This window comes from Sinohyriopsis cumingii, chromosome 6 (assembly GCF_028554795.1).
Source record: "Sinohyriopsis cumingii isolate HCF-2022 chromosome 6, ASM2855479v2, whole genome shotgun sequence".
NCBI classification, from domain to species: domain Eukaryota; kingdom Metazoa; phylum Mollusca; class Bivalvia; order Unionida; family Unionidae; genus Sinohyriopsis; species Sinohyriopsis cumingii.
The window spans coordinates 112,338,443-112,363,904 of record NC_142966.1 but is presented as its reverse complement, the minus strand read 5'-3'; the positions used below and the strand labels follow the sequence as shown (position 1 = coordinate 112,363,904).

The following is a 25,462-nucleotide window of genomic DNA, read 5'->3' as shown; positions in this document are numbered from 1 at the left end:
ATCCCTGGCCAAGTCATACCAGACTTTCAAAAATGGTACTAACAGCTTTCTCACTGGCGCTCATCATTAAGCGGTTAGTATTAGGACTGGTCAGCCTGGTGTCAGGATAATGTGACTGGGAGGGACATCATGCAACATGTCTGCAACATGATGCCTCAGTGCTAGATATAACTTTAAAACATCCACATTACAGAAATCTTAGCGATATGACTGAAATTTCTTTAAAGCTACGTTAAAAATCCAAATCATACACACTGATTAGGCTATATAGTTCATGTGAAAATGACTGTTTGCTGCATGTGACAGGATCGTTTTAGTGCTTAAGATCAGAAAACGCTGTTAAAAAAAGTTATTGAACTGTTGATCATTCGTGGTTATTCATTTTGACATAATGTACATTCTCTTATCTTTTGACCCATGTGATCTGAACACGTGCAACAGCCTGTCATGTGACAGCATTTGCAGAGTGAGTATGTGTGTGTGGATTTGGATTTTTAACGTAGCTGTAAAATATTTGCAGTCATGTTGCTACGATGTTGGCAGTGTGTCAGTTTATAGTGATGTCTAGCACTGGGGAATCATGCTGCAGATATGTAACATCGTGTCCCACCCAGCCACATTATCCTGACACTAGACCGACCAGTCCTGAACTAATGTCTTAATGCTGAGCACCTGGTGAGGCAGCTGTTTGTACCATTTTTATAAGTCTTTGGTATGACTTGTCCAGAGTTCAAACCTACAACCTCACGCATCTGAGGCAGACACTCTAACCACCTAGGCCACCGGAGTGGTGCATTTGTAGGGACCGATAATTATATCCCTTAGGTCTACCTTGCTTTCGAAATGGTATCCCTTTAATGAATTTTTCAAATTTGGAAAAGCCAGATGTAAACATTGTTTTTTTATTTCAGAATCTGTGGATTTCGAACAGCTACAAGCCTATGATGTGGCAGATTTGTTAAAGCAGTACTTCCGTGAACTTCCTGAGTGCCTTCTTACCAACAAACTTTCTGACGTCTTCATGTGTATATTCCTTTGTAAGTTTATCATCACTCTCTGCATACAACTAATAACAGTTGTAAAAATGGTGTTTATCCCACACTGCTAGCGAGAAAGTCTAACTTTTTAAAAGAGCATCCTTTAATTATAAGACTGTTTTAAGGGTTTTACCCTTTATTTGCTATATCTTTGCTCTGCTTGTCTTTTTTGGAATATTACTTATTACTAAATAGCTTGGCTTACACTAATGTGCTATGTCTATCAGTCCATCTAAAGCAGTGGTTTCCAAACTTTTTTGGGCCTCCGCCCCCTTGGTTATCCACAGCACCATCTACCTTATCCCTTAAAAAGCATTATTCAACATTAATTCCCCCTCGGTAATCCCACTGCCTCTCAGGGGACAGTATCACCCACTTTGAAAACCACTGACCATAAGCTTACTGGTTGTTGTGAGTATGACCTTGCCAAGACATGTTTATATGTACAGTCAAACCTCTCACCCATGGGAAAAAAAGAACTAGCTTCTGTGTGCATGACCTTTGTATGCAGGTTTACATTGCAAGTTTAGTATCGAATAATATAATTACTAACCGATACTATTTAGTAAACTATTCAACAAAATCGTAAAATAAATGAACTCTGTGACAGTTTCACACAAGATTAATGTATCCTGGTCACTTAATCCATCGTATAAATTAAATCATCACTGACACTTTAAACAATTTTTTTTAAATAAAGTCACTGACCCAAATTAGTGTTTTCTTCATTGACAAAACTCTAGTTTAACTACTAACTTACAGTTTGCATATGACTGTAAAACAGAAGACTGGCACTTTTTACCAAATTGCGTCACATATGAAACAAAATCTCAACTAACCGATGGTTCAGCTTGCTGAGATCAAAGGAGTGACACAGCTAATGTGAGAGGCCTGTGCTATGTGGAGAGTAATAAAAGCATCATGTAATTAATGTAATTAATATATACGAACTTAAACTTCACCTCCCTTTAGAGGCAAATTTTGTAAATAATGAATGACCCTTGAACTGAATGAAATGGGAAGAATTTGTATCTCCCCTCGCTTTTTTGTCATCATATATAGCTTTAATTACGAGTCCTTTTTAAAATAGCTACCTTATAATTAACGAATAGCTTAATGAAGTGTTGTTTTAAACCAAATGAATGAAGACCAGCTATTTTTTATCTGCTTATTTTTTTATTATTTCTGATGCACCTTATTTATACAAAGCATTTTTTCTTCTTAAAATGATGAAAAATCAAACATGTTTCTTAATACTTTCTTGCACGCACTCACACACTCTCTCTCTCTCTCTCTCTCTCATATCACGTAAGCACTTTCCTAATTTGATATATACACACAAAGAAATTCTTTCTGCTCTCCATAATTGCATGAAAAGCATTAATGGCTTCAAAATATACTGGTTTTGGTCTGTTAAAGCTGTTATCAAGGATATGTTTGTACATCTATATTTGGGGGGCGGGGCGAGTGGTCTAAAGCGCTCTGCATTATGGATCACTGCCATCTCATCTCTGTCTGCATGGGTTCAGGTCTCAGATTCAGCCAATGTGGGTATGTGAGAAAGCTTGCCAGTAGCTTCTCATGGATCAGTGGTTCTTTCAGGGGTTTTCCCGGGTTCTTCCTCCACCAATAATACTGGCTGCCATGAATAGCCTATTGTGTGCTGAAAAATGGCATTAAACTCTACAACAACAACTATATTTTGGTACCTTTCACATCTGCAGGAACCTGAATAAACTGAAATCTTCTCAAAACCAAAAATTTGATTTGGTCCAAAGGGTTTTCAGTTTTGGAGGGTTTGACTGTATTTTAATTTACAATGAGCAAATAAGTTGACCTTGGTCAAATCGGAAAACACTACCAGAGAAAATGTGACAACACATTATGGTAAGGAGTCAGATTTGAATTGTACATGGTAAGTTGTCTAAGCAGATATCATTGTCTAAGCATATATCATTTGTCTGCCACCAGATGTTCCTGTCGATCAGCGCCTGGAAGCATTGCAAGCTGCCATCATCCTCCTTCCTGACGAAAACCGAGATGTGCTTCAGTCGCTTCTACTCTTCCTTAGCGATGTAGCTTCCCATGCAGCCGAGCATCAGGTAATGTTGCACTGTGCTTTCAATCCCACTTGGCATTTCTATGCCAAGTAGGACATGAATTTGTTTCAGCCTGTGCCATGTTTTTTTATTTTGGTATTGATATGGCATCTGTGTAGCATAATGCTTATATTTCTCAGAAATCCACTTTCCCTACCACACCACACCCATGTGGGCCTAGGGGTGTAGAGCACGCCTGATGTATCCTCCTGCACTCCTGGTTGTCTTTACAAAATGCAAAAAGTATATATATTTTACTTTGAATTGTAAGGATAATGCCCTTTTAGACTTTATCTTTGTTTTGTATGCCTCTTTACAGATTCCTAAACTTACTTTGGCCTTTTTGGTCAGATTGTGCTGATGTGCTATTGAGTTCTATTCATATACCTATCCACCCTACTCCTTCATATCCTGAATGTTCAGGGTTTAATTAATTTATAATTAATATAGAAGAAATTAAACAACTAATGTAAATATATAGCTGTTGGCATGATAATTGTCTAAATAGACCCCTCCGGTGGCCTAAGTGGTCAGTGCTTCCACCTCATGTGGGCAGTCGCAGGTTTACACCGTGGCCAAGTCACACCAAAGACTTATAAAAATAGTACCTGCAGCTTCCTCTCTTGACACTCAGCCTTAAGAGGTTGTGTATGACCTGGTGTCAGGATAATATGATAGGGCCGGACATGATGCTGCACGTCTTTAGCACGATGCCCCAGTGCTAGATATCAATATAAACTACCACACTGCAGACATTGTAGCAGTACAACTGAAACATTGTTAAAGCTACGTGAAAAATCTAAATCACAAACACAAATGCACATACTTTTTCTGAATAGATACAGAATTAGAGTGTGTTTTGTGCTTGAGGGTAAGTAAATGAGTACTATAAGAGTTATGTCCCTTTCCAATTTATCACTGTAGCACAAAATGCACATGAAAGTAGTACCTAGACCAATCATATATAGAACTTAGCATTTTTTGCAATAAGAACACTGATTTAAATTTTGAAAAATGTTCCTGATTAATCATTCTTAAATATTTTTCCCCTCTAACTGGTTTTGGCATTCTGTTTGGAAAATATACCATTGGAAGAACAAGAAAAATGACTACACCTTGTAACCTTTGATGCCTTAGGTTTTAAGCCTCTGTTTATATTTTCATGTTACTGCCATCATTTATTTATTTACTTTTTTATTCCAGATGACAGCCAGTAATTTAGCAGTATGTTTTGCACCATCTCTGTTCAACATGGGTGGGTCGCGAAGCAGTTCAGGCACACCAAGCCCACACAGGACAAGGAAGAATCCAGGTATCCCAGATGCTCGTGAATTGCAAGAACAGAAGGCAGCCCATGAATGCCTTACACTGATGATCCAGGAATGCAAGAAGCTCTTCACAGTTAGTATAGATAGACTTTTATGTGTTGCTTGTGATGTAACTTGCAAAAGGTTGGATATAACACTTATGATACAGCATTTGGTTTGCTTGCTTCTGCTGTCAGCTATTTTATCAAATGTCTGCACATTCTGTAGATAAAGACCATAGAAACTGATAGGAATACTTATGTATTGTTTAACTTCTGTTGTGAAATTATAGTTTTGACAGTTTTTCGATGCTTTCTTATATTTTGGTGCATTTTTTAAATTAATATAATGCAATGCAGAACTGTACAACTTGCCTCTTGATTGCAGATTCCTGCATCTATACTGAGCAAGTGTCGATGTTGGCATGGTGACCCTGTAACTCTTGAGGAGCTGAATAGGACAGGAACAGAGGAGGGTTCTGGTTACCATGGTTACATAGAGTCCTGTATACAGGGACTGCTTAAGGTAATCCCATACATACAGACATCCATCTTTCTATCTCACTCTGTCATGCACACTGACATGTTTTAATTTTCAAAACAAATACCAAAATATAATTTTAATACTATTGGATTAAAGTTTTACATATAAATTTTAAATTACAGATACTTCTGGACTAAAAATTAGGTCATTTGAGAATAATCATGCAGTAACTTATTAAAAACATACAGGGTGTCCAGAAAATATTGCAGAAATATGAAGTTGTAATGTTAGTTGCATTTTTTTTTTCTTGCTGTATGCAGAGAATAATAACTAGAAAATACTGCTTGTCTTTTTTTTCAGGAGTCACATGACAAGTTTCGAGGCTGGGTATCTTACCAGTTACACGGTGAATGTCTTGTTGCATACAAGAAGGTGGGAGATGGTCACCCACTTAGACTGTGGAAGGCAACAATCGAAGTGGAAGCACCTCCCATGGACGTCATGAACAGGGTTCTTAATGAAAGGTATGGAAAACAATTTGAAAACTGAAACAGATTGCATTTATTAAGATAATTCACCTTTTTTTTAAGTCGGCTCTAACTGTCCAGCCTGTTACATTATGACATCAGCATGTTGTCACTTTTCATGTAGTTTTATTACAGCAGTATTCATAAAGTGACATGGTTGTGATTTCTCACTATATAATTCAAAAAGAATTTTTTTTTGTACTGTTGTTCTTAAGCATATGAAACCTTTGGAAGTCTTTAGTGATATACAGACCATTCCATTGGTTTGAGCATCGGCCTCAGATGTGGGAGGTCATGGGTTCAAACCCTGGCCAAGTCATACCAAAGACATATAAAAATGGTACTAACAGCTGAGGCACTCAGGATTAAGAGGTTAGTGTTTGGACTGGTCAGTCTGGTGTCAGAATAATTTGACTGGGTGGGACATGATGCTATATATCTGCAGCATGATGCCCTGGTGCTAGACAACACTATAAACTGGCACACTGCAGATATCATAGCAATATGACTGAAAAATTGTTAAAGCTATGTTAAAAATCCAGATCACAAAGAATGATATACAGCTTGCTGTAAATCTGTCATGCGGGCATTCTGTTGGGGAAAACTAACCTGATCAAAGTAATTGTATCCATGAAACATACCATTTTCTTTCTGTAATTGATACGAGGTAAATGATCTTCAGCTTGTGCTGATATAAATTTTGAATACTCATAAAGCAGTTAAGTAGTTCGTAGTTTTTCCCATACATTTCCATGTAACGATTTATTCCTTGGAAATAGAGATTCAACTAAGAGTAGCTCAAAAAGTGCATACCAACATATACATTTTTGAACAGCTTCGCCCCCTTGCTATTTGAAATTATCAGTCTTTAAAAAAGTTAAATACTCCTAACATTTTACAAGAAGTAATCCTTAAAGTTGTTTACAGTTAAACCTGTCAATACTGAAATCTTAATAAAACAGAATCTCATTGAAACTAACTTGTCTCAGCAATCAAAATGGTTTTCTTTTCCAGCTCTACTTTAACCTAGTGAACCAAGACCCATCCACTCTGAAATTTCCAAGAAGATTTTGCCATAAAGTGTTAATTTGCCACTCAAATTAATCCCATAAAAATGTAATCTGACACATAACCAGTCTTTAACATTAAACAATGTTATCAGACACACATAACCAGTCTTTAACATCAAAGATATAATTGTACACATGAACAGTGATGTGCTAGATGCTTTGGTGTTTGGTGTTTTATCGCACAGCAACACACAGTTTAAGTGCATTGCCCAAGTACACACAGTGGTAGCCTTCCAGGGGTGAGATTCAAACCCATACCTGCTTGGTTTCCAGTCTTGTGCACTAACCGCTGAGCCACCATAACTCCTGCCTCGATTAGTTGTCTCTTGCAAAATGAAGGAGGGTGCACAAAGCTTATTCTACATCCCTCAGGGGATGAATGATGTGGTAGGTTTGTTTAAAAAATTACGTTGTAAAATGATTTCCTATAAGGGATGAATGATATGGAAGGTTTGCCCTAAAAGGACATTGTATTAATAAGTAAAACTGATTTCCTGTTTCCAGACACTTGTGGGATGAAGATTTGTTGCAGTGGAACACTGTGGAAAAGCTGGATGAACACACAGACGTGTTCCAATATGAACGGAATAGTATGGCTCCACATCCAACCAGGGACTTTATCTTACTCAGGTAACATTATCAGACTGACTCTGTCTTTAGAAAATGAGAGAAAGGTCATGATCCAGCTTTAGCTGGCTTCTTTTGGTATTTTTGGTTTACTCTGCATGATGTTGTAGATAAAGGACTTATAGTTAGGTACTCAACCAAGCTTATTTTTATTTAATTCTAAGAAAGAATTCATTACTTAGAACTGAGGATTAATTGATAATTATTTTAACCACTTCATTTAAGGTCGTGGAGGACAGACTTGCCCAAGGGTGCCTGTGTAGTGATCTCCACGTCTATTGAGCACCCAAAGGCTCAGCCTTGGGGCGGGCTTCAAGGAGTGGAACTGGCGTCCCGGTACCTGATAGAGCCCAGTGGGGCTGGAAAATCCAGACTCACTCACATATCAAGGGTAGACATCAGGTAGGTGCAGTTTGTGTCATGCGGGGTATATCACTGTTATGACAATATTGCTATTTCAGTTGTTGTTTTGGGGTAGGGTAAATGAAAATATTTCTACCAGAAAAAGGTTTTTATTATAACAGAAAAGAAAAGCAAAATCAACCAAGTTTTGTGAAACTTAACAAACAATTTAATTATCAAAGTTATAAATGAAAATGTAAGAGGAACATACAGTATTACGAAGTGAATCCAAACTAGTCCTTATAAAGGTCTATGAAAACCCTAAAAGAATGAAACATTCCTTATAAATTTCAGAACTGGAAATGTACTGGTCCTTCAAAAACCCTGACTTGGTCAAGATGGTGTTGTCCAGAATTCCTTCAAATAATTTATAATGGTTCCAAATTAATATTTTAGTTCAAATAATGAGCACTTTCTGTTTCTAATGAACAGTCTAAACAAATGCTTTTCATCTCAAATAATATCCAAGTACAAAATAAAAAGTATGCTGACTTACAAAAGGAAAACAAAAAGTGTTAACAAGTCAAAAATCGGAATGAAATTCATTGCCTAATTCTCAACTCATCTTGTGACTGTATTTCCAATAGGCCTCACGTGACAGAATACACTAATCATTTTGCATCGATTTGGCCTATTCATGTGACCTAGCCCAGCCAATGGGAAGTTAGAGAATTATTCTAGAAACATGGAAACCACTGAGAAATTGTGCTGTTATTATTGAGATTATTAGTAATAGTTGTCAGCATCTATTTATAGATCCTATGCACTATTATGATCTTGACAGATTCAAGTGCAAACTGAAATAAAAGATATTCTGTACACATTACAGCCATGAATAAAATTATAAAGATCAGATAAAATGACAGGAGTTTAAAAACAACAACATATATAGCAGTTATAAAACTGGATTCTTAAGTACTTCAGAGGACATCAGTCTAGTTATGCCACATACACACATTTTCCCCATTTTCTTGGCTTGTTTCATATATATATATATATATATATATATATATATATATATATATATATATATATATATATATATATATGGAGATGATTTGGAACATGCGTACTTGTACATATTGTATTATATGGTTATCTTACTAATTGCAACAGAGGCTAACTGAATTCATTTGCTAACTAACGCAGGTCAGGGTATGCCGAAGTCACTCTATTGTCTATGTCAGGTGTCTGCAATTATGGCACACATGCCAATGGTGGAACCCCAGACTATTTATGTAACAAAAGCATGCAGTACGAGTTTTAGTTTTGTGTGTACTAAAAACAATAATTAAATGAAAGGGACAAATATGACTTGGCATACAGCACTGTACAATTTAGCACAGCAGTTCTAGACGGTTACCGATGCCTAGTCTACACATACCTGTGAAAACTGTACAACCACATAATGAATGTCAGAATGTTTACCATAAAAGACCAACAGATTTTTAATTACAGACACATTTCATAAGACTTTTAGGAAGCTTGTACCATGAAACTTGAGCCAGCTTGGTGTTATCTGTGGGGATTAATCTTCACATGAAAGAAAATGGTATATATGATAGTTACTGTCAATCTTTATTTTCCTTCTCTTATAGGGGCCACAGTCCTGCATGGTACAAGAGAGTGTATGGTCATCTGTGTGTCCAGTTTATGGAAAAAATAAGGGACTCCTTCAAAAAGGGGTCACCGGTGCCAGAGACAAGTGTTTGAAAGAATAGAGACGTAGTTCCAGAGATGCCATTCGTTGTTGTTAGTGAGTCATATATATTAGGTTTTTGGCTCCGGCTCATCAAAAAAGGAACTGGCCCGGATAGTTAAAACTTGAGTGTGACCAAGGTGATGTTACCCTTCCGGTCAGGTGACTAAGGTGATCTTACCCTACAGGTCATGTGATGAGGAGTCTTCATCATGCTGGAAATGAAGTGTCAGGTCTTGATCAGTCATTGAAAAGAACATCTGCCATAAGCAAGAAATCTTGACCTAGAAGTGCAGAACACATCTGAAAATATTTCATTCAAGTAAACTTTTACAAGCTCTATGTGAATGCATTTAAAAACTCTCATAGCATAGGTGTAATTGCTAGATAATTGCCTTAATTAAATACTGGTTGCATTTTAAAAATGCAGACTGACATTGAGACCAGTATAGGTACTACTTATATTTGCAAGACTATTCCACTACCATGTATACTTGTGTAAACATTGGATCCAATTGCAGACAACATAGACTTAGATCAACCAGCATAATATGTGTTGTCAGATATGGGTCTGAAGTGTTTGTAATTGGATCCAGCCTACATGTGAATATTCATGATAGATCATTTTGTTAATATGCTTAAGTGCAAGACAAATTAAACATGGGTACATAGTTAAAATGGTGGTAAGATAATCCATCAGATTTAACTTGGCAGGCATATAGCAGTGCCACAGAATTGTACTATTTATTGTGATATGCCATTATATCCATTCATTTTGAGTCAGGAAAAAAGTACATGTGTATTGTGTTGTATTGGATATAAAAATATATATATATATATAAGGCAGCTTTTTATGTGCTTTGTCCATAAAAAGGCCAGTATTCATACCCAAACATTAAATTCAAGAAGACAAAATGTTTTGATATATCTCATGCAAGTCAACTCTGAATTTCCTGAAAATCCTTAAAAAGCTAAATTGCTGATATAATTTTAACTCACAGAAAGAATTTTAAAAACGACTTTGTACAATTTATAATTTCTGCTTTAAATATATCATAATACCTAAGGAGAACTACTGCCTCACAAATCCAGTCCTCCCAGATAATGCTTTTAGCTGAAGGGAGCTAAAAGTTGTCTGCCAACCTATGTGGCAGTTGGGCAGAGTGACCTCCTCATTAGTATAAGACTAGGCAGCAAAGTGTAAGAATACATCAGTTACTACTTGCACTAGTGTCAAGAAGCAAGCTTTCGTCACGAGAGGCCTCGCAAGCCAGAATCTACATGGAAGATATACCATTACAAGTTGGAGGAGTTTTTAACTTGTAAGGAAAGTATAATCCATCTATATTTCCAACTTCTTCTCTTCCTATGACAACAAAGTTCTGCCTTTACAAGTTGCTAAAACGTTTTCCTCATCACACATTAAGGAGCTTACAGCTGGAGCCTATGTGACTTCACATATATTTGATTATTTTATAGGTCACTAGCACTTATACAACTCCTATATACGTGTAGTTCCATCCCAAACAGGTACAAACTGGTGAGTTTCTGTTCCAAGTTATTTATATTATCCAGGCATCAACTTACTTGTGCGGGTGTTCTCTGAGCCTTTTTTCCCTACAACTAATAGATGTTGTTTCACCTGCATGTACTTTGTACATCTCTGTAATGGTTCCTCAGTTCCCTTTTCTGTGAAATTTTATTGTGTGTGTGTGTAATGTAGAATGTGTACCTTTTTGTATTTCTTCTGGTCAGACATGCACAGGAACCAGTCTAACTCTCATACCACCTCGAGACACTCATTAAGCATGATGCCACCAGTAGCTCCTCACACCTCAACAGATATCGCTTAGCAGTGTCTCTACACTCTGCTACAAGAATTGTCTCTTTATGCTTTGGCTGTCTTTTTAGTCATGGTTTATAAATCGGGGCATTCTACGAGTTTGTTGTGTGATAGACCTCATCACTCTTCACCAGCATTACAGGATAACTCAGACTCAATTCACACAACCAGTAGCAAGAGAAGATTCAGCCTTCCAAAGACATTTTCTGCCCCCAGAGTTTTGTCCTTCTCCTCCTACTCTATCGATCCTGCACCAGAGCTCCAGCATCTGTTGATCATATGATAGACATTCTGACCCACCTTCATCATCAGCTCGTCGGTTATGGTTCGAACCCTGGCTGTCATACCAAAGACTTACAAAAATGGTACTAATAGCTGCCTTGCTTGACACTCAGCATTAAGAGGTTAGTGTTAGGACTGGTCAGCCTGGTGTCGGGATAATGTAACTGGGTGGGACATCATGCTAAATGTCTGCGGCATGATGCCTCTGTGCTAGACATCACTATAAATGGCCACACTGCAGACATCATAGCGATATGACTGAAAAATTGTTAAAGCTACGTTAAAAATCCAAATCACACACAGCTTGTCAGTGGTTTTACCTTGCCCCCCCCCCCCCAAGCAGTCTTTCGTTTGAAACTCTGGCAGTTGTCAGTGATATCGTCACTTTGGCCACACTCCATCCATATGGACTAGATGGCCTTTGTTGACACTCAGCAATTAGTGAGCAATATCATTGCCATGACTTCATTATTGGACTTGAGATTTCTTTGGCTATTTTCTATCATATGGAACGTAGCTAATATTCTCCCACTCCGAATACCTCAGGGTATGTTTGAGTCAGTCTCAAGATTGGCCCAAGTACTGAACAGAGCCACTCAACACCCCCTGGTCAATGATGTAACTGCAACTATAAGTACAATTGGTGGAATGCAACTCAGTGACCTCTGCCTGCACTTTCATGAAGAACCACTATGCATCAAAACTAAGAGCATGGCCTTTATCCTCTAACTTTCTATTTAATGTCCCACTGGATGAAGTCTCCAACCAAGGCATCAAGGAGACATTTCCCTTCCTCTGATAACCATTTCGTTCGTTCCAGATTTTTCTGGGTCCCAAAGGCAAACACCACTCTGTCTGGTCATCAGTCTAAGCGCCCTCAATTCATTCATCTATGTCCCTCGGCTCCCGCTGGAAACACTACGGCTCATTTTGAATGCCATCCATGAGGGAGACTTGGCCATTGTGGACTTACACAGCGCATATCTTCATGTCTCTATCCACAAGGTTTCCAGGACTTGTCTGTGATTTGCCTTCAACATCATAAAAGAGTTAGGGCCCTCCAATTAGGGTTCAATATCGGCCCCTGGGTCTTCCCTCTTTTGATGAATCAAGTAATGGTTCATGTCTGGACCATTTCTATGGCGGCAACATCAAGTTACCTGGACAACATCCTGCAGCAACATCAACGAGTTAGATTCAATAAGACATGATAATCCTTGTTACCAGTCTGGATTTCTCATTGTCAGGGAAAAATCCGACAAGGTACCATGTCAACAAATTGTTCACCTAGGTATAGAGTTCAATACACAGGCAACATATTTTGTAAGGGGGTTATTTGTTCAGCATATAGGGTAATAACCCCAGCTCAAATTAACTTATTTCGGCTCTTGAGGTTAAGAGCAATTGCCACCAGGCTAGCATTCGAACGGAACTGTTCACTACCCAACATCATTCAGGCTGTGGGAGATCCACATTCTCTAGCTTTTATCTCTGAGATCTGTCATCCCAACAGGTGGGCCCAATTCAGTCTGACAGCCTATATCTGCAGCTCAAGAGGTCACACTTACAGGTTGATCGACAACTTCTGAAGACACAGCTTCAAGATTTCTGCTGGATTTGCCGGGGGGGGGGGTCCCTTTCGAAGCCGTGCCCTGACAGATGGAGTCCCCTCCAGTCGAATTACCTAGAAGCTGTCTCACATACCTTAGGGGACCAGAGATATCTCCGGGGTAAGGGGATGTAGTTCCCTCCACCTCTTACCTATTCTTCTACGGTATTATGATTGGGTAACATAATTAAAGAAGAAACCAATTTTTCCCATTAAAATTTTTCTTCAAGAATCCTTAATAAACATAATGCACACACACACACTCTCCCAGCCTGCCTGCAGTTACATAGAGAACATACCTTCCTCTCCAGTAGTAACTGATGTATTATTGCTCTTTGCCGCCAAGTAAAATACCTCAGGGGAGATTACTCTGTCTGACGACCACATAGGTCAGCAAACAGCTTTTAGAAATGGCATTAAACCCCTAAACAGCAACATGTCAGCATCATTTTACACAGAAAATATACCGTAATTCTTGTAATGCAATTTGTTGTCAGAAAATTTTTACTACGTTGAAAAACTGGTTCAGATCAGCTAAGCCAGTAGTAATTGAAAAGTCTGACAGGTCCCAGTAACAAAACCTGAAGATATTTTTCTTTCATTGCCTTATTACTTAGTCTGAATCAAGTTGTTTTACTTTTTTCTACACAAATCACATGGTTTTCAGATTACTGCTTTTTATAGCATAATAAAGAACAAGATCACAGGATTTTTTTCCCCATGAGATATATCATATTATATATCTAACCTTACAATAGGTTCACAGGTGGTCCATACTCAGGTAGCAGATATGTAAACAAGATGAAGCATGTCAGCTTATGCTAGCCTTCCAGTAAAGAGCCAGATCAAGGTTGCTTTCTCATCAAAGTATGCCTTGTCCATTCATTGTAGCCTTTAATATTATATACAGTTACATTTTAAATAACCATTTTAATTATATACAATATGCAGTCATTTTCATACTAACAGTTACATGGACCAAGTATAATTGACATAAATATTTGTTTATCTTTATTGATATAGTGCTTTCATCATTTCCCACTGTCTATGTACCATGGTTTATTGGTAATACTTTCTTCATGTCATTTTTTTACCGTATATTCTCATTGATACATTCAGTCCAATAGCAAACTACACAGACCCAGATCTGCCATCACATAACCAACTAGTAGGTCTGGATCTGTGAAGCAAATGTTAAGAGTAGTCAGTACAGTGAATAACACAGACCCCGATCTGCTGGCACATGTGATGGCAGCTCAGGGTCTGTTTTGTTTGCAGTTGGATTCAGCTTTTAATTGAGTATCTATGGTAACCAAAATTATTAGTTATACATTATGTATAAGAAATAAAATATTTGTGGACATTTACTGCATTTAGTATTTAATGTATTTGTAAGATAAGTGTAGTCGATATATGAAAATGCTGTGTAAACATTTCAATTTTCAATCTCCTTGCCATTACATTATTTGATATTACTGTGGAAAGAAAACCTCATGGTAATGTGTTCACTGAATTATCACAATTTCTTTTATCATTTTCACTGAATTATCACAATTTCTTTTATCATTTTCATCTAGCACGTGTTACATGATAAGGAATAGTGATCCCAGTGTTTTAGACTGACATGGATCATATTTTAATTTTCTTGTCAGCCAACTTTCGTTTGCAGATTACTTTAGATGCTTCTGAACCAGTGAAAATCACAATATATATACATCCTGTTGCTGAAAAATTCTACAAAATGTGTTTGAATCCAGTGAAGCATACAATATGGATCATAGTGACCCATTTATGAAACATTGTTTATCTTTTATAATAATTAGCACTTGATTGATTAATGATAATTAATGTTAATAATTATTAATTAATAGTCATAAATGACAATTTACACCTAAAATGGTTTAATTATAAACTTATAAGAACTGCTTATGGTTTTTAATTTTTTTCAATATTTAAATTTGTACTTTTAAAAAAGTACTTCAAAAAGTATTATCTTTTTGATAAATATGTATGACTTATTGTTAAGATAGAAACAAAATGACTCTTCAAGTCATTGCAGAAAGTAGCAAAGAATTGACCAAGACAGAAAACTGTTGGTATGCAGGATTTTTACTCAGAACAAGCTTGACATCAAGACTCTTCTCTCATTAAATGTCTTGAAATAGTAGATTTTCATGAAGTGGTAGATAATAATATTTCTTTATAAGGATATGTCAGTGTGCCATTACATCTTTTGAACCCAAAAAAATGATTGTGGACTAATTTTGAAAATTTATCTGCACTTTGCAATGAAACATTTCCTTGAAATTAAGGTGTATACAAATGAAACTACATTATGTCTACATTTAAATAAGCTCTGTTTCATGAACAGAAATTCCCAAAATCAGAATTTTCTACAAACTGATTCAACTATATTAATTTAATGTTGTTGAAATCGGTTTTGTTATGAAATCCAAATTTAATTAGCTTTATAAAAAAAAATCATATTTCTACAAAGTGGAAATTTGTAGATTAGCTTTTATAAATATTTAACAAATCCCTATTTAAAGAGAATTACTACATTTATGAAATTAGATAATGACATCTTCGCTAACATTCATATCCAGTATATAGGTGACCATATTACTCGTTTATAAGTTGATTCCAAGTTTAGACAACCTTTTTGTGTGTTGTCTCTTCTACGGATTACTCGTAACAAACTGCATAGACCCAGATCTGCTGGCACATAGTGCAAGTGCTGATCAGGTTCTATGCAGTTGGACTCAATCTGCAAGCTAGTATTGATGGTACTGATATCAATACATTACATACCGTTACATTTCAGGCATTTATTTATTCATGCCAAAACAGTACATCAATTTTATTAAATAAATAAAATTAACCAAACTGTTTCTAACAGAATAGGATTCTGTTATGTTTTTCCTCAGACTTTGTTCATTGTAGGAGATTGTAGTGCTAAATAGTCACCAAGAACACAAAAATTGGTGATTTTTTTTTCGTTCGGCAAAAGCAAGTCATCTAGTCATTGTGACCTACTTTTTATGTTAAAAAGGGATGATCTTGTGCAGTCTGCAGTATGACATCATTTCAACTCAGTCATCATTCATTTTCTATCTACAATGAAATGTTAGCAAAAGGTTTTTGTACATGTCACCTTAACCAACATGATCCTATTTATTATTTTTTTAATTTATAGTCATTAATGGAAAAAAAAGAGTGGCTAAATTGGAACTGTTGCATTTATAATCTTTAACTTGTCTCTTTTATCTGATAAGTATATAGAGGTATACATTTTATTAGTGGTCGGTAATTGATAAGAATCATAAATTATGACACGAGTTTTCTTAAAATTAAAGAAACTTTTGAAGACTGAATTTCAGTGATTTAATTTCTTAGATATTTGTATATACTTTCCGTAAGGCACAGTATATCATTTAAAGATATCAATCTGTCCGTCGACCCATCTCTTCATCCACCTATCTGTCCTTCCACCCATCTGTCCTTCCATCCATCTGTCCCCATTTTATTTCTACATGATACCAACTTTGTTAGTAGCTTGCTTTTGGGGCATGGAAGAAACCTGTTCTAAGGGTCAAAATGTCAATATTAGCTATTAACTGAAAGAAAGAAAAAGTTTCCATAAGAACTTGTTTTGTGGACTGTATGCTTGGACTAATTGATGCAGATGGCTTGCATTTGAGACCATGAATGCTCCTATTATTTACTTTGGATTCTAAAGGTCCAGGTCACAATGACCCCAAGAGGAGGCACTTTTATTCTATGTAAAGTTCATTGTAGCTTTCATTTTTATTAACTCTTGCCTCACTAGCAGATGAAGCAAACCTATAGATGTTGGAGTTGTGGGATCAAAGGTCAAGAACACAGTGATATTGACAGCACAACAGGTTCACCCAAGTATCTGACCAATGAAATAGGGTTTTACATTTAAAAAAGAAACTTTCATAATATTACCTACCACATTGTGGGCATACACGGTATAATTTGTGGTACAATATGTACTCTCTTATAAGTAAAGTCCAACTGCAAACTGCATAGACCCAGACCTGCCATTGCATAATGTGCCAGTAGATCTGGGTCTATGCAGTTAGGAGTAATCAGTAAAACAAACAACATAAACCCTGATCTGCAGATGCATTATGCTACAACAGATCATTGTTGTTTGCAGTTTGACTCGACTCATAAATGAGTGCATAGTTATGTTGTTGAACAAAGGTTCTCTTGTTATCTAACATATTAACAGATTTAAAACTTTCAAGTTATCTACAAATGTTATATGGTACATACTTGAAGTTGATACATTTAACTGAAAAAGGTGAAAGGTCAACTATTAATACTAACTGAAGTATCACTGTTCATATTAATTATATGTATACAAGTTTAAGACCGTATTAATATGACAGCCTGAGTGTTTGGGAAATGATCCCATTTCCTGCATCGGGATTTTGATCCAATTTTGAAGTCTATCTGTTTCATTGCTTGTTACAGAATCAGTATATCATAAAAATGACAAGAGATTACGAGGAGTGCCATTTTTGCACCCTTTAATTTAGTTTTAACATAAAGTCTCTAGATTTGTCATTACTCAGTTTATCGAATGCAGTAAATTCTTCGGGACTTATTAATAGGTTATGTGCATACTCCTGATGAAGATGAATTTGAAAATGACATGCATCCTTCTTATTTTTAACCTTTCTGTGGGATAAAGTATAGATAAATTATAAGAAAGATAAATTACTTCAAAATTAAGTTTTCTTTATTATCATTTGTGGTGACTGTTTTGCTTACTCAGCGCAAGTTGTATTTTAGTAAACTGTATGTGAATAATTTGTTTTGTTTGTGGGTTGTTGTTTTTTTTTTTATATGTACATGGTTTGAAAAAGAAAAACCAGACTGCATTTTAATGATCGTTCCATATCATGCCATTTTTTCATGCCGAATACCTCGTTCTAAAGGGTTCCGTTGCCCTGTTCTTGATATTAATGTGATAAAATGAGGGCAACTTTGTAGTCATATACGTGTTTGCTTTGATTTTGTTTCCTTGTTACTGTTTTCATCATTTTATGGGGTATTCATTATAAATTATAATTTGTTGTTACATAGATTTTCATTATTAAAAAAAAAAGATAATTTAATTTTAACATCTTCAGTGGGGGCCATAATTAAAGTTGTTGACATCATCAAATGTCCCTATTTTTCATTTTCAATTATATATATTTAAAAATATAATATAATTATATACATGCCCAAATATATTTGTTTAAAACAGTATCAGATCTGATACGGATTACATACATTTTTCTAGCTACATACCTGTCCATTTTTTTGAACCAGTATTTTCAATGATCATACTTTCTCATGTGTATCTTTCAGTCCATGGCTAATTATTGACTCAGTGATATTTAGGTTCTATGAGGGTGACATACCATGTGCGTTACGTATACTAAATACTTTGTAGGTGGAATAAATTACACTTTCCTCTTTGAATTCATATATATGCCATATCCTCGATACACAAACTTATCATAATCTACAAATTTCAGATAGTTATGTGATATTATATCTGTATCCATTCTTGTTGAATGTTGTGTATGTTTTACAAATTTTTGGTGTATTTGTAAATCTTGTTGGCTGTTTTGTATTTGTTTTAATTTGCCAAATTCTTTTAATGTATGTAATATTGTATTGTATTGTATATGTTGCAAGTACATGCACACACTGATGTAAGTTTCAATGTCATAGTTATTTTAAACCCAAAGTGTGTCAATTTCATCTTCAGAAGAGAAGGTATTTATAAAGAAAAATATATAATTGCATTTCTAGTGTATATATGGTTCGTTATGTATAGGTTTAAACTTAACTTTTACTGTTTTTGCTGACATTTTGACCAACAAAAGTCTTTAAACAAGTTACCATGAAGAAAAACCCATCAAATTTAGTATGCTTTATGCATTTAAAACTTTGATATTGAAGCATTTTAGCATTTGGCAACTAGGTCATCTTAGTTTAGTCAAAATTGGTTCAGATGTGACCAAACACAGTGAATGTTGTATCTAGTATAAAGCTCTTGATATAAGGTAAAACACATAATATGAGAAATAACATAATGAAAATAAAGAATGAAAACTTATATTGTAATCATTTTAATTTCTGCACCCCTTCACTTTATGCAAACTTGCACAATATTTTACAGGTTTTATGTGCCCACCAATTTTTTTATTAATTGAACACAAGTCAGGTTTTACATGTTCCCATATAGCTACGATATCGTAGCCTCAACTTGATTTGTTGTGGTTGTTCGTCCACAGTGTAAGAGTAAGTCGTCCACAATGTAGGCGTAAGGGTACTAATATTAGTACTACATCACCACCTGACCAGGTGTATGGGGCATTACCTTAAGATTATCTTCCATCCTGATCTTTACTTATGTTCCTTTACTGAGATACAATACACACACATGGACACACACAGACACATACACTCTCAAATATTTTACATAAAGAAACCACTCACTTATAAACCCAAAGGTGTTTTACATTGTTTGTATCTTTCATGTGAAAGTAAAGAACTAAGAAATTAAACCTTTTTTTAAACTCTACAGTTATTCTCTCTGGCAAAACATTTTTCCTTTTTTATGATGAAACACAATTCTTATAATAGGTGAGATTTGGGATTTTTGAGGCATGTGATCTGTATATGACATAGCAAGATCTGAAATTTGGATAAGATCATCAGTTTGTTTTCTATAAAGACATCTTTTTGGTGATTTTAAAATTTGGGTTGTAAGTTTGGATCGATTCCACAAATAATTTCCAAATATGTTCAGTAACTGAACTGTCATAGAATTAGTGTTCTATGTATTAGGTTCCCTCTTTACAGAAGTTGCATTTATCATTATCGCTTAAATTAATCGTTTTCAGAAACTGGTTTGTGGCAATAGTTCTATTTATAAATCTAAAATTAAAGATAATTAGCTTTGTGTCTTTTGTACCAGGTTTAGCCAATATAAATTTGTCTAAACCAATTGCACACCCTAGCTGCCCTGACCTAGTTCCATATTTACCATTTGTCTTTTGTATCTTGGTTTTTCTTAGATCTTTATAAATAAATTTATTCTTTAGCTCTTACCCTAAGGAGCAAAGTTTTGTCACGTACTGCATGGGAAGTATTTCCACTTATTAAAAAAAACATATTTCATTTTCTTTTTTCTACTTCACTGGTATCTTTGAGATATGAGTACAGTACTGTATAAACTTATTAGTATGTGTTGTTTTATTTCATGAAGACTTAGCAGAGATCCATGAGAATCAAAAGGTGTTTAATAAGTACAACACCATTTGTTCTCCACCTTATGTACAATTTAAAATTGTGTATAGTTACTATATTAAGAATATCTTGAGACAAGTATTCCTGAATAGTCGTTGATTTATTTTTCCGTTGAGATAAAGCATAAATAACATCATGCCAAATGATATTTTTAATTATTTTTGAGATTTCTTTCAATTTAGATTTACCTAATTTTAACACAGTATCTCCATATTTTCCAATATTTGTTCAAAAACCATTTTTTCCATTAACCATCTGCTTTCAGTATAAGGTGCTTAATCCAGAAAAGTTTTATATAACACATAAATGAGTGCAAATGAATAATATATGATTTTAATTTTTCCAATAAGGGAGAAATTTATTTTGCTCCACCATTCAAGCAGCTAATTTTTACTTCAACTTTGTCCGATAATTAAGTTCAACCATATCCTATAAATTCAAATACAAATATGGGGCCCCGAGTGGCCAAGTGGTCTAAAGCGCTATCCATTACGGATCACTGCCATCTCACCTCTGTCTGCGTGGGTTCGAGTCTAGGATTCGACCAATGTGGGTATGTGAGAAAGCTTGCCAGTAGCTTATTGTGGGTCGGTGGTTCTTCCCAGGGTTTTCCAGAGTTCTTCCTGCACCCTTAATACTGGCCGCCATGCATAGCCTATCGTGGGCTGAAAAATGGTGTTAAACCCAATCAACAACAACATCATATACAGATCTACTCCCAGTAATAAAAAATTAGCAATTGACCAATTAATATCAATTCCAGAACATATTTTTTTTTCATTAGAATTTTTTTAATTTCCAATTCATTGTTGTATTCAAGGACAAAGGAGAACCATCTGCGTAACGCTAGTGCTGCTATATAATGCTAGCAGTCCTTCACTTTTACAGTAGGATCAACATGGAGGAGTATTTGTGTTCTACGGCATCAAAATATGTTTATTAAAATCTAAGTATCAATGTTATAGTTGTCTCCATTTACAAATGTAACCAGTTTTATCAATCAAAATAGTTTCCACTCATCCTGGAGTTCTCAGATTTGACAAACTTGAGCACTTTTCATTGCCTGAGAAAATCTACTCCATTCACAGTGACACCGCTTAAATTCATTATTTTAGTAAAGCATGCTTATCGAATGTCCATGGTATATTCCTTCATCCTCTTCTTGGTGTGTATGCAACCAGATGACCCCTTGTTGGAAAGCGTAACTTTTTTGGACACACTTTAAATGAATCAACTTCTGTCAGTTACACTGTTATACATGTGATCCACTACAACAATATATCACAGTAATATCAACAGCACATCACAAATTTGGTGGTGGAATGTTGTAGGAAAAAGCATAATTTAACATTCCTAATAATTTTCTTATGTTTAAAATGATACAGATTGTTGGGAGAGATTTCTTCTCGAGAGATTTTTTTAAAAAAATCTAATTGGGGGTAAAATTGTTGTATTATAAGAAAACTGATTACTTGTAAATATAATAAATCAGCTTTAGCTTATGAATAAATTTTAAAAAGTTAATTGACCCTATAAATGTGCAGAGTACTGATCTCCCAGAATGCAAGAGTATCAATCTCCTAGAATGCAAGAGTATCAATCTCCCAGAATGCAAGAGTATCAATCTCCCAGAATGCTAGAGTATCAATCTCCCAGAATGCAAGAGTATCAATCTCCTAGAATGCAAGAGTATCAATCTCCTAGAATGCAAGAGTATCAATCTCCCAGAATGCAAGAGTATCAATCTCCCAGAATGCAAGAGTATCAATCTCCTAGAATGCAAGCGTATCAATCTCCCAGAATGCTAGAGTATCAATCTCCCAGAATGCTAGAGTATCAATCTCCCAGAATGCAAGAGTATCAATCTCCTAGAATGCTAGAGTATCAATCTCCTAGAATGCTAGAGTATCAATCTCCCAGAATGCAAGAGTATCAATCTCCCAGAATGCTAGAGTATCAATCTCCCAGAATGCTAGAGTATCAATCTCCCAGAATGCAAGAGTATCGATCTCCCAGAATGCAAGAGTATCGATCTCCCAGAATGCAAGAGTATCGATCTCCTAGAATGCAAGAGTATCGATCTCCCAGAATGCAAGAGTATCAATCTCCCAGAATGCTAGAGTATCAATCTCCCAGAATGCAAGAGTATCAATCTCCCAGAATGCAAGAGCATCAATCTCCCAGAATGCAAGAGTATCAATCTCCCAGAATGCAAGAGCATCAATCTCCCAGAATGCAAGAGTATCAATCTCCTAGAATGCAAGAGTATCAATCTCCCAGAATGCAAGAGTATCAATCTCCCAGAATGCAAGAGTATCAATCTCCCAGAATGCTAGAGTATCAATCTCCCAGAATGCAAGAGTATCAATCTCCCAGAATGCTAGAGTATCAATCTCCCAGAATGCAAGAGTATCAATCTCCCAGAATGCTAGAGTATCAATCTCCCAGAATGCAAGAGTATCAATCTCCCAGAATGCAAGAGTATCAATCTCCCAGAATGCTAGAGTATCAATCTCCCAGAATGCAAGAGTATCAATCTCCAGAATGCAAGAGTATCAATCTCCCAGAATGCTAGAGTATCAATCTCCCAGAATGCAAGAGTATCAATCTCCCAGAATGCAAGAGTATCAATCTCCTAGAATGCTAGAGTATCAATCTCCCAGAATGCAAGAGTATCAATCTCCCAGAATGCAAGAGCATCAATCTCCCAGAATGCAAGAGTATCAATCTCCCAGAATGCATGAGCATCAATCTCCCAGAATGCAAGAGCATCAATCTCCCAGAATGCAAGAGTATCAATCTCCTAGAATGCAAGAGTATCAATCTCCCAGAATGCAAGAGTATCAATCTCCTAGAATGCAAGAGTATCAATCTCCCAGAATGCAAGAGTATCAATCTTCCAGAATGCAAGAGTATCAATCTCCTAGAATGCAAGAGTATCAATCTCCCAGAATTCTAGAGTATCAATCTCCCAGAATGCAAGAGTATCAATCTCCCAGAATGCAAGAGTATCAATCTCCCAGAATGCAAGAGTATCAATCTCCTAGAATGCTAGAGTATCAATCTCCCAGAATGCAAGAGTATCAATCTCCCAGAATGCAAGAGCATCAATCTCCCAGAATGCTAGAGTATCAATCTCCCAGAATGCAAGAGTATCAATCTCCCAGAATGCAAGAGCATCAATCTCCCAGAATGCAAGAGTATCAATCCCCTAGAATGCAAGAGTATCAATCTCCCAGAATGCAAGAGTATCAATCTCCTAGAATGGAAGAGTATCAATCTCCCAGAATGCAAGAGTATCAATCTCCCAGAATGCAAGAGTATCAATCTCCTAGAATGCAAGAGTATCAATCTCCCAGAATGCTAGAGTATCAATCTCCCAGAATGCAAGAGTATCAATCTCCCAGAATGCAAGAGCATCAATCTCCCAGAATGCAAGAGTATCAATCTCCTAGAAAGCAAGAGTATCAATCTCCTAGAATGCAAGAGTATCAATCTCCCAGAATGCAAGAGTATCAATCTCCTAGAATGCAAGAGTATCAATCTCCCAGAATGCAAGAGTATCAATCTCCCAGAATGCAAGAGTATCAATCTCCTAGAATGCAAGAGTATCAATCTCCTAGAATGCAAGAGTATCAATCTCCTAGAATGCAAGAGTATCAATCTTCCAGAATGCAAGAGTATCAATCCCCTAGAAAGCAAGAGTATCAATCTCCTAGAATGCAAGAGTATCAATCTCCTAGAATGCAAGAGTATCTATCTCCCAGAATGCTAGAGTATCAATCTCCCAGAATGCAAGAGTATCAATCTCCCAGAATGCAAGAGTATCAATCTCCCAGAATGCAAGAGTATCAATCTCCTAGAATGCTAGAGTATCAATCTCCCAGAATGCAAGAGTATCAATCTCCCAGAATGCAAGAGCATCAATCTCCCAGAATGCTAGAGTATCAATCTCCCAGAATGCAAGAGTATCAATCTCCCAGAATGCAAGAGCATCAATCTCCCAGAATGCAAGAGTATCAATCCCCTAGAATGCAAGAGTATCAATCTCCCAGAATGCAAGAGTATCAATCTCCTAGAATGGAAGAGTATCAATCTCCCAGAATGCAAGAGTATCAATCTCCCAGAATGCAAGAGTATCAATCTCCTAGAATGCAAGAGTATCAATCTCCCAGAATGCTAGAGTATCAATCTCCCAGAATGCAAGAGTATCAATCTCCCAGAATGCAAGAGCATCAATCTCCCAGAATGCAAGAGTATCAATCTCCTAGAAAGCAAGAGTATCAATCTCCTAGAATGCAAGAGTATCAATCTCCCAGAATGCAAGAGTATCAATCTCCTAGAATGCAAGAGTATCAATCTCCCAGAATGCAAGAGTATCAATCTCCCAGAATGCAAGAGTATCAATCTCCTAGAATGCAAGAGTATCAATCTTCCAGAATGCAAGAGTATCAATCTCCTAGAAAGCAAGAGTATCAATCTCCTAGAATGCAAGAGTATCAATCTCCCAGAATGCAAGAGTATCAATCTCCTAGAATGCAAGAGTATCAATCTCCCAGAATGCTAGAGTATCAATCTCCCAGAATGCAAAAGTATCAATCTCCCAGAATGCTAGAGTATCAATCTCCCAGAATGCAAGAGCATCAATCTCCCAGAATGCAAGAGTATCAATCTCCCAGAATGCTAGAGTATCAATCTCCTAGAATGCAAGAGTATCAATCTCCTAGAAAGCAAGAGTATCAATCTCCTAGAATGCAAGAGTATCAATCTCCCAGAATGCAAGAGTATCAATCTCCCAGAATGCTAGAGTATCAATCTCCCAGAATGCAAGAGTATCAATCTCCCAGAATGCTAGAGTATCAATCTCCCAGAATGCAAGAGTATCAATCTCCCAGAATGCAAGAGTATCAATCTCCTAGAATGCTAGAGTATCAATCTCCCAGAATGCAAGAGTATCAATCTCCCAGAATGCAAGAGCATCAATCTCCCAGAATGCAAGAGTATCAATCTCCCAGAATGCATGAGTATCAATCTCCCAGAATGCAAGAGCATCAATCTCCCAGAATGCAAGAGTATCAATCTCCTAGAATGCAAGAGTATCAATCTCCCAGAATGCAAGAGTATCAATCTCCT

General features: G+C 36.2%; 1 protein-coding gene across 2 annotated transcripts in view; it reads left to right on the top strand.

The window, feature by feature from the left end:
• Window positions 1-19,133, top strand: part of LOC149797737 (rho GTPase-activating protein 7-like) — a 290,132-nt gene extending 270,999 nt beyond the window's left edge. For both annotated transcript variants that reach the window (XM_089962678.1, XM_089962679.1), the window contains 8 exons: window positions 912-1,037; window positions 3,009-3,139; window positions 4,340-4,537; window positions 4,831-4,968; window positions 5,287-5,450; window positions 7,028-7,153; window positions 7,376-7,552; window positions 9,151-19,133. In XM_089962678.1, coding sequence (XP_089818804.1) covers window positions 912-1,037; window positions 3,009-3,139; window positions 4,340-4,537; window positions 4,831-4,968; window positions 5,287-5,450; window positions 7,028-7,153; window positions 7,376-7,552; window positions 9,151-9,265 — 1,175 coding nt within the window. In that variant the 3' untranslated portion in view covers window positions 9,266-19,133. The remainder of the gene's footprint in view (window positions 1-911; window positions 1,038-3,008; window positions 3,140-4,339; window positions 4,538-4,830; window positions 4,969-5,286; window positions 5,451-7,027; window positions 7,154-7,375; window positions 7,553-9,150) is intronic.
• The last annotated feature ends 6,329 nt before the right edge of the window (window positions 19,134-25,462 follow it).